Source organism: Drosophila eugracilis, unplaced genomic scaffold (assembly GCF_018153835.1).
Source record: "Drosophila eugracilis isolate 14026-0451.02 unplaced genomic scaffold, ASM1815383v1 contig_616, whole genome shotgun sequence".
Taxonomy (NCBI): domain Eukaryota; kingdom Metazoa; phylum Arthropoda; class Insecta; order Diptera; family Drosophilidae; genus Drosophila; species Drosophila eugracilis.
The window spans coordinates 228,630-243,003 of NW_024573499.1; the positions used below are offsets into that span (position 1 = coordinate 228,630).

General features: G+C 43.9%; 2 protein-coding genes across 9 annotated transcripts in view; one reads left to right on the plus strand and one right to left on the minus strand.

The window, feature by feature from the left end:
• On the plus strand, positions 1 to 5,667 carry LOC108116018 (probable multidrug resistance-associated protein lethal(2)03659). Its single transcript, XM_017227704.2, has 6 exons — positions 1 to 74; positions 426 to 656; positions 771 to 2,681; positions 3,164 to 3,630; positions 3,690 to 4,644; positions 5,086 to 5,667. Exons 1-6 carry the CDS (start codon positions 1 to 3, stop codon positions 5,408 to 5,410), a joined length of 3,963 nt encoding a protein of 1,320 aa, XP_017083193.2. The 3' UTR covers positions 5,411 to 5,667.
• LOC108116019 overlaps positions 5,459 to 14,374 on the minus strand; it is a 24,442-nt gene continuing 15,526 nt past the window's right edge. For 4 of the 8 annotated variants that reach the window (XM_041819340.1, XM_041819342.1, XM_041819341.1 and 1 more), the window contains exons 3-7: positions 13,322 to 13,474; positions 12,178 to 12,318; positions 11,969 to 12,083; positions 11,124 to 11,320; positions 8,271 to 9,788 (exon numbers count right to left, since the gene is read on the minus strand). In XM_041819340.1, coding sequence (XP_041675274.1) covers positions 9,427 to 9,788; positions 11,124 to 11,320; positions 11,969 to 12,083; positions 12,178 to 12,318; positions 13,322 to 13,474 — 968 coding nt within the window. In that variant the 3' untranslated portion in view covers positions 8,271 to 9,426. The other 4 variants (XR_001772814.2, XM_017227706.2, XM_017227705.2 and 1 more) reach the window with 4 other exon arrangements.

Genomic DNA, 14,374 nt, shown 5'->3' on the forward strand with positions numbered 1-14,374 from the left:
ATGAGTGCGGTCCATGAGCAGCGCCAACCAAATCCGGTAACAAAGGCCAACTTCCTTTCCAAATGGTTCTTTATGTGAGTGAAAACGTGTGCCATCCAGGCGTATACGTAATATTGAAATCATAATACGTAATGTTTCTAAATTTGTGCACTCGTGAGAAACGCTCCGTTTGATTCAAGTTAACTGATTTTGCGAGCTGACCCCTCTTGAAGTCCTGCTGATAAGATACAGAGCTGTCCAGCTGACGGACCGCCCACTGTCAGATTTATGGTCACAGCACCTTGGCCGTCACTCGGAATTTACGGCGGGAGTGCATTCGTTTGATTCCTTTGAAGAGCGATAAAAGAATCCGCGACAGCCCGGCGACACCTGTCATGTCCGTCAATAACCCGACCACCTGCCCTGTGCTCTCTCTATTCTTCTAGCTGGACGCGCGAGATTCTCTTCAAGGGATTACGGCGGAGTCTGGATCCGTCGGATCTTTATGCCCCCGAACCCAGTCTCGAGAGCACCAACGTGTCAGCCTTCCTGCTCGGTCACTGGGAGCAGGAGCTTAAGCGACCCAAACCCAACGTCCTGCGCATGATATTTAAGGCCTACGGGTGGAGCTTTGTGCCAGCTAGCATTGTTTACTCCATCATGGCCATTGCAGTGCAGTAAGTACATAAGAAGAAGTCTTAAAGACATAGTAAATAGAATATATCCTTTCTAGTATAAGAAAAATATAATAAGTTTGTAGGCTAATGTTTAATTTTGATTTAACCCCTTAGCACAACGCAGCCTTTGATGCTGGGCGGCCTGGTCTCCTTTTTCTCGGAGAGCACTGGGAAGATAACAAAACACTCTGCTTACTTGTATGCCATGGGTGTGGTGCTCTGCTCCCTGATATCGGGACTCTTCTTCCATCCCTTCATGAAGTACCTGTTCCGAGTGGGTTCTCGCGTGCGACTGGCTTGCGCGGGATTGGTATACCGGAAGTTCCTTCGAGTTTCGGTGGCAGCGGACAACAGTGGAGTGAGTGGCTACGCCATATCCCTGATGGCCACCGATCTGCCGACCTTTAACGAGTCCTTCTACTGCTTCCACGAGCTGTGGCGTGGTCCCTTAGAAGGAGTGGTCTTCGTCTATATCATATACCAATTGATTGGATGGCCAGCGGTAGTGGGATTGGGCACAATCGTGGCTTTTATCCCGCTTCAAGCATGGGCCGCGCGGGCTATTGCCCGGTACAAAAGGAGCTCTGCAGATGTTGGAGATGAAAGGGTGAAGCTAATGAACGAGATTATCGCTGCCATGCAGCTGATCAAAATGTACGCCTGGGAGAAGTCCTTCGCCAAACTGATTGGCAAAGTGAGGAAGGAGGAGATGGACTCTATAAAGGGTTCCACTTACATTTATGCCGGACTGCAGTGCACTGGCATGATCTCCAAGCTGTCACTCTTCCTTTCGTTAGTAACCTATGTATTCACGGGTGACATAGTCACCTCCCAGAAAGTATTTATAGTCTCCAGTTACTACGATCACCTGAACGATTCTCTTTTGCACTCCTGGCCATTGGCCATTAATATGTGGGTAGAGACGCTTGTGGTTGCGAATCGAGTGAAGGATTTCCTTTTCCAGCACGAGACTCCTGCTGATGGAGGAGTGCACAATTTTAAGGAAGCAGAGGATAATCCGGAACATGGAAATTTCAGTGGACGCACCCACAAGCCCAAAGCTGAAACCAAGAGCATTACGGTCCATAAACTGACTGCCAGTTGGGATAATGCAAACCAGGAGAAGCGCCATCGCCACATAGAGGATGTGAGTTTCCAGGCCACTGATCAGCAATTCGTGGGAGTCGTGGGAACAGTGGGTGCTGGAAAGAGCACTCTCCTCCAAGTGATACTTGGTGAATTGGATATCATTAGTGGCAGTGTGGATCTGAATGGAGTCCTAAGCTACGCTCCTCAGGAGCCGTGGCTACTTCGGGGTAGTTTGCGGGAGAATATCCTATTTACGGAGCCCTACGACGAGCACCGCTATCTGGAAGTCCTACGGGTTTGCCATCTGGACAGAGATGTGGAACAGCTGCCCTCAGGAGATGAAACCAGAGTGGGTGAAGGAGGTGCAAGTCTGAGTGGCGGCCAAAAAGCTAGAGTTAGTTTAGCCAGGGCCGTCTATCGAAAAGCGGATATCTATCTCTTGGACGATCCTCTATCCGCCGTTGACTCTCATGTGAGCAAAATGCTTCTGGATCGTTGCCTCAACGAATTCCTGTCTAATAAAATACGTATCCTGGTCACTCATCGAGTTCAGCTGCTCAGACATGTGGATCATTTGGTCCTACTCGAAGGTGGCCGCATTTCTATCCAGGGGCATTATGATGCCCTTAAAAAGCTTATAAGGTTCCGGATGTCTGTGGCCAATGATGTCGAGGTGGCCAAACTAAGGGCAATGCGTACTGACAGTGTTTATGAAGAGCCGGAGCCAAGGAAATCTCTGTCTCAGGAGGAGCATCTCGATCGAGATCAGATACAGCAACAGTTTAAGGAACAGCAAGAGAGAGGATCCGTCAAACTGAATACCTACAAGGAGTACTTCAGGGTGCTGGGACATCCCTTGGTGGTGGTGCTTATTCTTCTGATGTTCGTTGTAGCCCGTGCATCTGAAGCTACCATGGACATCTTTCTCTCCAAATGGTAAGAAATATTTACTTGAATTCTACTATTAACACTTGCCCTTTGAGTGATTCCCAAAAAAATTCAAAAGCCATTGTAGTTATTATAGGCTTAAGTGACTAACCTCGAAATAAGATGAGTCAGTCCGAATTATAGATTGCGACGTGTTTAATAACACTACAAATTGATAAAAAACATGTTCCAGTTGTTGATTGCAATAAATATTGCCGCAATTCCGAACAGATGGATCAGACTTCACTATCTCGACGCCACATGTTATATGGTTATTCCAGTATCAGAGGGCTAATAAAAGACACGGTTTTCCAGCGCATAAACTGATTTCGTTTTCAAGTGAAATTTTTGAGGAATACCCTAGATTGGATTCTGATTAAAATAAACTTTTCATCAATTTTAAGTTTACAGTTCTTTCGAATAACTTAACAAGTTTTATATACATAACATTGAAGTTGAAGTAATGATGTAAAAACATTCATACTTTCCAGGGCAACTTGGGAGGAGACAGAACCCAATCAGCATGAACCCATTCCGGAGTATCATAGAACACGCCTGCGTATGATGATCCTCTATACGTTCCTCATCCTGTGCACCCTCGTTTTCTATGTTCTCCGCACCTTTGGATTCTTTATGATGACCCTGAGGATATCGTTGCGGATTCATGATCAACTATTCCAAGGGGTCATTCGTGCCTTTATGCATTTCTTTACGCTGGCCACCTCTGGGCGGATTTTGAACCGATTCTCCAGCGATATCCTGGCAATAGATATTAACCTTCCGCAGGCCTTGATGGACTCCATTGAGTTTGCTGTAAATGCTTTGGCTGTGCTCGCGGTGGTCAGCACAGCCAACATTTGGCTCCTCATTCCGGCCATCGTGGTGGTGGCTCTTTTATACGGCTGTCGGTGTCTTTACATAGGAGCCAGTCGGAGTCTTAAGCGCATAGAAACTATCTGTAAGTTGGCCAAAAATCTCCTTACTTATCATCTTAGTTACTAACTCAATGCCTTCTAGCTCGCAGTCCCATCTATTCACACACGAATGCCACTTTCAAGGGACTGACCACCATCCGTGCTCTGAATGGCACCAAATACATGATGCGGGACTTCCATTACTACCAGAATGAGAATACTTCGGCCTTGTACCTTCATGTGAGCATCAACCGCGCCTTTGCCTTTTGGACGGATCTCATCTGCGTGCTGTACATTCTGGCGGTGACTTTTAGCTTCCTGCTATTCGACAAGCACAGAGGTTACTACAGTGGGGATGTGGGTCTGGCCATAACTCAGTCCATGAAACTGGTGCTAATGTGCCAGGCGGGAATGCGGCAAACTGTGGAGTTGGAGAACATGATGACCAGTGTGGAGCGGGTGATGGAGTATGTGAATATACCATCGGAACCTGCGTACGAGACGGAGAAATCGGTTAACCTGCCCAAGCATTGGCCCAGTGGCGGACAGCTGGACTTCCGTGATCTGCGCTTGCGCTACAGTGATCACGGTCCGTACATCCTGAAGGGTCTCAACTTCACGATCCGCGGTGAGGAGAAGATCGGCATAGTGGGTCACACGGCGGCGGGTAAATCTTCCATTGTTCAGGCTCTCTTTCGTTTGGCTCACATCGATGGACACATTTCCATCGATGGTTATGAGACATCCGAGTTGGGACTACATGATCTGAGACGGAGAATCTCGATCATACCGCAGGATCCGGTGCTTTTCTCTGGATCTCTCCGCTTCAACCTCGATCCATTCGAGGAGAAGACGGACGAGGAACTGTGGCTGGCCCTGGAGGCCGTCAAACTCAAGGAGTTCGTATCGAATCTGAAAGAGGGCATATGCTGCAGGCTTCACGATTGCGGGGCCAACTTCAGCATGGGCCAGAGACAGCTGGTCTGCCTGGCCAGAGCCCTCCTTCGCCAGAACAAAATACTCATCATGGACGAGGCCACAGCTAACGTGGATCCAGAGTAAGTCAATTCCAAATAAAAAAATTAAATTATAAACAAATCAAAAGCAGAAAGTTCGATGATTGACACAAAAAGTTTAGGGAGAACGCAAAAAAAAGTTTGATTGATTTAATAATTCCTAAGTTTGGGTTTGGAAGATCAAAACGAGCGATGTCAAGAGTGACAGCGAAAATCAAAAGAATCACTTCGGCTTCAAAATCAGCTGATGTTGATCATTATAATTTGTCAATGAAAAACGGCGTAAAATATATCAAATTTCCCCTATCCAAATTTTTACTTGCCTTCTTGACAGTTCAATCAAACTTATCTTGAGTTGGAACTTATAAAGTTTATTTACCCTAAGGTCTAGTTTGTCTAGTTTATATATGTAATATCTTTCTTGAATTTCTCACAATAGATAATATATATCTTAAATTAAAGTATAACCCTCTTCTCTTTTAGGACCGACAATCTCATCCAGGAGGCGATTCACACCAAGTTCGCACACTGCACCGTGCTGACCATCGCCCACCGTTTGCACACCGTAATGGACAACGACCGGGTGATGGTAGTGGACATGGGTAGGGTGGTGGAACTGGGGCATCCTCACGAGCTGCTGCACAACCGGCATGGCTACCTGCATCGATTCGTGGAGAAGACGGGCGTAGGTACCGCCCAGCACCTGAGGCACCTGGCGGAGCAGAGCTACCGTAAACGGGTGCTGGGAAGGAAATCGGAGGATCAGGGATCCGTGCTCGAACTGGGGTACAAGGGGACGACCCTGTGAAAGACTGCTGGGGGAATTAATTACACACGTACGCCTGGGCGAAGTGGCTTTTGTTCTGTTAGGTATGGTAATATAGACTTTATTATAGTGAACTGATCTTTAAATATAGTTATATATGTATATACTTTATATGTACTTCATAATATACTCGTACTTAGTTGTTTCAACTCGATCGCCTTCGATTTGCCTTCTTGAATTTGAAAAAGCAATTTATCTTTTAGGTTAAGATTACATTACCATCGTCTATATTTTGCTACTCGTACTGTCTGGCTTTGATTCGCTCTCTATAACTACGATCCTTTCTAGTATCCGTTTTGGTTTTTGTTTTTGTTTCTTTGTAGTTACAAGTCACATGAAAAATCGAAATGTTAAACTCTATAAGTTGTTTCTCTTCTAGGCTTAAAGATTTACGTTTGTCTCTTCATTACTTTAGTTTTTTGGTTTTTAGTTTAGATGTGCGATAATGGCATTTGATTCTAGATGTATAATATTAGCATTACAAGAATTCGCTTCGTATATAAAATTGTTGTTGTTTTCTTTTTCGGTAGAGTGTAAATGAATTTATCGCATTCGGTTTGGTAGCAGTTTGTCACGAAACTTTAATACAAGTTCATATAATAGTTGTATGTTGTTGTTGTGTATAATGTAAATATTAAAGTAAATAAAGCATATTCATGTATGTATATAATTGGTTTTAAAATATTCTCTTCATATGCCCATCATTGGTTTAGCTTATTTAAAATTCGCTTAAAGTCTGCCTTCAACAATATTTGATGTAAATAGAAAAATCAGTGATCCATTTATTTGTATTCTCTTTTATAATTACTTTTAATATATATATATATATATTCTAAATCTTTGGTGCTTAGATGTAAGTGTTTTGCGTTTGCCTAAAAACAAAGTTAAACCTTGAAATTCTTCCCCAAATTCCAAAGTCTAAATTGTTTTATTCGAATGCCCGTTAGAATGTAAATAAGTAACTAGATTTGGTTGTCCTAGAAATAAGATTGTTTGTTTGCTCATTTTGTTTTAAGAAAAATTCGATGCTTTAATAAAATTGTTTTCGTTTTGTTTTTTAAGTATTTTCTTTTTTTTGACATTTTCTTGTTGTTAATTACTAATTGTATTGGTTTAGCTAGAAGTTCTCAAGCAACTTTAAGATTTTTTCGCTCTACGTTTATTTGTATCTTGTATTCATTTGGTATTCTCACAGTTAAGCTTCTTTGATTGAGCACAAAAGCAAATGAGAATCGTCTGTTTTTGGGGGCAACAACTGAACCTTATCAATATCGTTTTCTATTCCTACTATGGCTATAACCTGGAGATCCGTTGTCCAATCGAAGTTCGAGCTAGGCATTGGACAGACCCGGTAATCTTCCCCTATTTCCGACTAGCCCAATACACAGCCCGAAAATCCTCAGCCCCGATCTGAAATGTGCGTTGTGAGTTTGTAAAGGCTGTCAAACTAAAAAATCAGCATAGGTCAAACTTAAAAATTTCAAACTATATCATTCAACTGGAAGTCAATTTAGATTTTGGACTCTTGGCGAGCTATGTATAATCATTATCCTTAATATCATGTTGTGAGTGTTCCCTAAACTTTGCTCAGCTAGTTGTTAAAAAATATATAGGTACTCCTTTCCAGTACGTCCCCTACCATCATCCGAACCTACATCTGTTCGATAACGAAAGGCTAATACCAAAACGAGAATAAGGTGAACGTGCGTGCTTCGCAATGAAACGCATATTTTGATTATAAAATATGGTCCCGAGGTTGTTAAATATTTCTTCAACTTGGTTTGTCATCGTTTCTGGGTAATAACATCCATATGTGGGAGCTAGAGCGGCAATTACTGGATCTACAATATAAGTTTAGATAAGGCGTTGTATCAGCGGTTTGCATTTGGTTTCTGCCAATTAATCGCATCTTTGGCCACGATGCAGTGCCTCCAATGGCTGGCTATAGAACACTACGATTGAGATCATGCTCTAGGTTTCCTCTACGCTGTGTTTTTCTGTTTTTTCTTTTTTTTCTTTTATCGTTAATCCTTAAAGCCTTTAACCCAAAGCTTAGTTAAATAACTGCATTACAATATATGTTATTTAAATTAATAAAGTTTTCCATTTTTTCTTTTTTGCCTTTGCTTTTTCTTTGTTTGTTTGTTTTTTTTTTTTTTTGGTTGAAAAAAAGAGTAGTATGAATTTGTTATGCAAGGTTTTTTTTCAATTATTTTTTACGGTGTAATCGTACGTAAGTAATTCATTTAGCATTGTTCTGGGTGTATGTGTGGGTTTTCTTTTAATATGCTCCGTATTTATATAATAAGTATATAATTGGTTTGGTTAAAAAATTTCCATTAATTGCAAAAATTGTCTTTGTCAAAAAGAGTCGAACAATGGCCTCATGTGTGTTGTTTGCCGGGGCCACGCCCCGTTCTCGGAGCGGACCCGCCTTATTATCGCGTGCATATATCGTGACTATATGTTCTTTGTAATTCGTGTCCAGTGTTCGTGTGTCAGAGAGTTAGCCAGTAAATCTTGCCTATACCATCTTGCTTTCTACTTTTAATCCCGATCCTGCTGCTGCTGCTGCTGCTTACTTCTGTCCCGGTTCGATGATCTCCACGGTTACGCTCTCGGCCACCGGATTGGTGGTGATGTTGGTGATCAGCGACTGATCCTGCGGCGACTGTGGCTGCTCCTTCGGCTGGTGGCCATGTGGGTGGTGCTGGCGATGGGCGGATCCGTGGCGCTCATGGTGGACAACCTTGCCGGGAGCCACCGAGTTGCTGCGATTGGAGCGCACCGAGGCAGCCGATGCATTGCTGCCGTGCGATTCGGAATGGGATCCTGTGGGGAAGATTGTCATCCAGAAAGAAGGGGATCAGTATCTGGGGGATTACAAGATCAGCTACTCGCTACGGATAACCGGTTGAAGGGAAGTTATCGTTGGCATCGCAGGACAACAGCAATGTGGTCAACGGGAACTGGATTTCGAGTGGCGTTACCCACTTTACACTTCGAGTTCCCTTTTCTACGTGGAATGTTCTAGGCACAGCAGGCAATCGAAGGAGCTTATCTGTTGCAGTATTTAACTTACTTAAACTAAGGATTCAAATATCTTATAGCTCCTTAGATCACCCCCTGTACTCTCAAATGATATATCAAAGCCAGTTAAGGAAACTATAGATAGGTAGCCGTGCTAGAAAGGAAAGAAACCAAAGCGGAAACGGAACTAAAGACGGATGCTGCAATGGATCAGTAGGTAAGAAAGAGAGATAAAGATTCGATGAGGTTTGGTTTTGTACGAGTATCTACGATCGTATATTCATGTATCTGTAACGGATCGTGTGTCTGCATCTGTGTCTGCTTTTGTATCTTTGCGTGTCTTCTAAGGATCTTAGTAGCAGTGGCAGTGTGGCAGGAGTGGTGGAAGTTGGAGTAGTATTAGTACATACAGGTTAACCGCAACTCTCGACTACTGATTAAGACTAGGGTAACAACACTTCGAGCCAACAAGAACAACAACGAGAATAACGACTACAAGTACACTGGGGAAAGAGCATCGGTAATTAGATATAAACTCTGGTAGCTTGAAATGGAAAACCACATTCTTGACAACTTCTTACAGACAGTTAAGAGCAGAAATAAAGAAGAAATTTTTACAAGATTGTTAGGTACTGGAGTGTACATATCTACTATCATTAAAGCTAGAGCAATTTCCCATTTCAGCCGACGCAATTTCCCCAAATATACGGATACGGATACAACTGTTTGGACACAACTTTCACTAGACAAGACATCAACTTTACGAGTACACTACGCAGACTGTCAACAATTTGGGTGGGTTTTTATTGGGGAGTTGGTGTGGGTTTGCTTTCAGGTCTGCCTACCTCTTTGGACCCTGATATGGATGCGTTTGTTTTTATAGCGTTTGGGTGTGATACGTTTGCGGACATATACGGATATGCACGAGTATCTATATGTATATCGCGGTGAACTGAAGCTCTAGAACCCTAGAACTTGTTGGTCCGACCACAGGCTGGTGCCGCCCCCGCTGAGGATACATAGGTGGTGATGGTGGTGGCGGTGTTGTTGGTGCTGGTGGCGTTGGCGTTGGCCGGTGGTTGCTGGTGACCCGCCGATGGCGGTGGCGTGGGCGTGGGCGAGGGCGTGGCCGAGGCAGCGTACGTTGCGGTGGCATTCGTGGCCGTAATTGTGCTGGCCGTGGTCGTTGGCACGTAGGGCAGAAAGTGGCTATGGACCAGATTATGCTGGCTGGCGGCACTCGGATGCTCCAGAAGTCTCGAACAGGTGGACACATCGCTCACCCGCGAATCGCTCGACCGCGTATTGCTCTTCGAGCGGATCATACGTCCTTTTTGGTTTTCGGTTTTTGGTTTTCAGTTTTATTTGTGTTTTCAGTTTCAGTTTGTTGTTTCGTGTTTGTTTGTTTGTTTTGTTTGTTTTTGGGGGGAATGAGCGGTTGGATACGTTTAATATTTCGCCTTTAGTTGGGCACGCGACAGCGAGTCGGTGGGTTTATTGGGTGCCTGGGTGGTTTCGGGTTGGTTGGTGGGGGCGCAAAACTCAAATAAGAATATAAATAACCCAAAAAAGGTAATTTCAAGCAACTGTCCGCTGGGCTTAGCACACTAACAATTATCACCGTAATGGCGTTGAGTAAAACGGTTCTTAAACTGTCAGTCAAATTGATTGAGCCCCCCGAAGAGTTGTTGTTCCTGTTTCGCCATTCTTCAGCCGTCGAAGTATGGGTTAAGGAGAGGTGGCGAAAATAGTCAGATAGTAGTTACTATGCTGCCCAGCGTACTAGTTGCGGATTGAAACAATAACAAAAAATCCTCTATCTCAATAGTCCATAAATATTAGTCGGATGTGTTCCAATCTCTTGCAGGCCTTGTAAAAATAATATTTAAAGTCACGAAAAGCTAGTTTAACATTAAAAATTTTGTAGAATTTGATATCCGACAAATATTTAAACTCTATAAAAATATGTTATAATTTCGAATTGGTTAAAAAGTGATGAGATTTAAGCCTATAAACTTTTAATAAAGGGAATGTTGACTCGGAAAGCAGGCAAACTGTATACCATGCCATTCCAGTGCCTTCAAATGTATTTGGCATGCTGAAAGTTATCTTAAATACTGCACTTTAAGCATCTTACTAATCTTTAGCTCACTTACTAAAATCCTTATGAACTAATTGAGGACATACTTTCAACCTTTTTAACTCCTTTAATATTTAAAGTACTAAGCAAATGCCTGTCACTGTACCCTTTGATAGCTAGATAAACTTTTCTGCAATACCTAACATCATGGCGGCTTCGCAGTGTTCCTTCACACTCCCCATCACGTTTTAGGCGTACATCCACACCCCAAAGTGACTTTAGTTTCGTTTGGTGATTTTGTACGTTTCTTGTTTGGTGACTGACTGATCAATTGGCTGACTGACTGACTGACTGATTGATTGATTGGGTAAGCAAGTATTGAGGGGTTTCTCTTTCTGTTCGTATAGTTTTTGGCTGCAAAAAGAAAGTTCGGCAAGTTGTCGAGACGGAAACAACGAAACGGAACGAACCCAAAAATGGGAAGTAGAAATGGTAAAACAAGAACCAAAAATGCAATCGCGGAAGAGACCAGAGACCAGAGACTGGAGGAGGTTGACCATCGACTGGGGGGCATGGAATACAAACCTGTCTTACCTAGCGACGGATTGGGGGAGTGGGGTCTCAAAGAGGCCATGCTGGGCTGCCGGGATGGGGCCCGCACCGACATCCTGGATCCTCGGCGCTCCTGTCCGTGTAGCAGTTTGCTATCCCGCAGCAGTGAGACGTTCATCAGACGAGGATTCGGCGTATTGAAGATGGTCCGGTTCTCACGCCAGCGAGCTCTGAAAATTACGGCCAATAATTAGTTACATTTGACGGCTCCGTGGGTTATTATCCGGTTTATGCGGGGTTGACAAGCGGGGGTGTAATTGTGCAGAGATATCGGGGGCCATGGTTACTCCAACTTAATGCCAATTAATGCAGAAATGCGGTTTATTAGACTGGAAATTAATTGGTGCTCGAATTATGTATCGCTTGCCAACCACAAATTAATGAAGCCCCATCAAAGCATCGACAGCCCAATTGACCCAGTTTATTGACAAGCCAACGGATGAGCTGCTTGGACTTAAGATTAAGGCTCTTTGATTTGAGCAGCAAGTGTGTCTTGGAAGAAGTCAGAATATGAGAGTGAGGCTTAGGGAATAGGAAAAGTAAATTAAAAATGTTCGAATCATAGTTTAAACTTTGAAAAGAATGATAAATCTTTCAATATAACTTATGAAATTATATTGAATTCCTTAATGGAAGAATTTTTCATTTAAATATTGAAATCTTGAACAATAAAATCAATTATGTGAGCACTCAAGCGAAACTATAGCCTAAATGGTGTGTGACATGTTAACCCAGATTTAATGCTTAAACTATTTGCGTGGTTGTGGGTGTGGGTGTGGGTGGGGGCGATGAAGATGTTTGCATTGCAATTTACTCACTGGCTAAACAATCGCAGGACGACACAAATAATAATAAACATCAATGCCATTCCTACCAGCACGCCAATCATGGCCGGATCGATGTAGGTCTCGGTTCCCCTCTTGTCCTGGCGCCCTGCAAACAGCCGAATGGCAAAAGGACAAACAACACAGCCCCATTAACCATAAGCAGTGCCGGCTTAATGTCTACTTGGTTCTTGACCACCAACCTTTGCACTCCACGGATCCGTCCTTGGCCCAAATGGGTGACATCTCGAACCGGCAGATGCAGCGCCCATCCCGGCACTCCGTCTGGAAGTATCGCATCTCGCATTGCTCGTTGAAGAAACAGGACTCGTTCACGGCGGCCTCTGTGGGTTGAAGAGATTACGGGAAAAAATGTGGAAAGAGGACACCAAAAGGAATCAGTAGGGCTGACAAATGGTCACGATTTATACAGTCAAGGGAAAAAAGGGTGTAATGTATTCCCTTCTAAGGTTTATTTTCTTAAACATCACTTCTGGCCGAGAGCTAAAAATTTGTAATATTGTAAAACCCAGAAATGTGATAACTTCGAGTTAAATTTAGGAAAGTTTTTACAATTTAAGTGTATTTTCAATTTTATAGAATTTTTCTCAGTGCCCCGTAAACAAGCAACAACAGGCGATGGCCCGTATCAGGAAAAATATTTCCCGGCTGTCGTGGCTGTTTGCGGATTGATTTAATGGCTGATTGAAGTGCGATATGGCTGGGGCGGATTGACTTTCCACTGCTTTGTCCACTCCAGTGATAAATATTATCATGGAACTAACGAGGCGGAGGGCGTGTCTGTGAGACCCGGAGACACTGCACCGGTCGTAGGGGATTACGGCCGTGATGCCCGAGGCAGATACTTGGCCCAGGAGCTGAGACTTCTGACTGACTGGCTGTCAACCGTGTCGTTGATCAATGGCCGGGAGATATTTGGGCAGAAATTAACAATTGAGTCACGCCCATAAAAATAGATCTTCGCCTGTCACTGGCTTTTGGGGTGATCCCCAGCCATAAATACGCATTTGGAATGTCCACCGATTTGATTTTAATTTACAGCGGCGCACGTGTGCCACTGGGGAATATCTATTATAATTATGTCAAATGTGCATTAGTTGCAATTTTCAGCACCCCCCTCCTCCTTCTGCTGCTACTATTCCTGCTGCCAAGTTTCTATTTTAATTTACAGAACTTCTGGCTGCGCCCCGCAATCAAGACAATCAAGCCAGGGGGATTTCACTTTGCTGCCACAGCAGCTTTCTTGGCTCTCTTTTAATGAAAACTTGGCAGGGTGACAGCAGGGAGAAACGGACAGAGAAGCTAACCAACCAGTAATGGCCTTACCTTTTCCACATTTGTCAATGTGATTGGTGACGGGCAGATCCTCGGTGCACTGACAGGACTTCTTCTTGGGATCGCAAATGGAGCCGGGGAAGCCGCATTCCAGGGTATTATCGCACTTGTCGCCAAACTTCTTTTGCCCGCGGCTGGCATAATCTATGGGAAAAGGATGGATAGGATAAAGGATATATGGCTTGCTGGTTACGTGACGTCATCGTGACTAATCCCAGGAGTGAAATTTGTAATGAAACCGCGGCCAAACTTTCGATTCGCCACTGTGCATATCAATAAAAAATAAAAGCTGGCAACAAACTTTCTGCGAAATGTTTTCCAAATCCCCAACGACTTGTGGGCAGATTAAAATGTAAATTCTTTAGCAGCCTTCGAGGTGTTTGTGTGGTGTGCTGGTTTTCTTTTTCATTTTTCCTCGTTTTATTTTTCACTTTTTTGTTTTTCATGTGTGCGTGAGTGTGAGTGTGTGTTTTCCCCCGAGCATACTACCGTGCACTTGAGCCTGCCCGGCTAGGAATCCTTCATTAACTTTGAATGGAATGAAAACACTCGAGTCGGCAGTGAGTTGCGTTTGCGGCCCTTCACATCTTAATTAAGCTCTTGGGAGCAACTCTTCGGCCCGTGAATTCCGGTGGATTCCGGGGATTCCGGGGATTCTCCGTCCGACAATGTGTGCAAAATCTCAGCGAAGGGTTAAGGCCCATATTCCACCTCTAATTCTGTTGATACTCCAGCCCATAATTACCGGGACCAAAAGCCAAGACCAAGCCACGCCATACCAAAACCAAAACCAAGACCATAAAGCAGCGGATGCGCCGACATTTAAGCCAACGGAAGTGAAAAGACAAAACAAAATGGCTGCTCATGCACAAACGGGTGCGCCATTTTCCAGTTCATGCCCATGTGCCAGTATTAGTGGTATTAGTGGGCCTGCTTCCATGGCCTGGGGACGGGGTCTATTTGCTGGCGGTTTATTTTTAAATGCACTGGCTATGAATAGGGTTCTAGTTTGCGAGGGGCTGCGAAAAATGAATGCTAATGCGA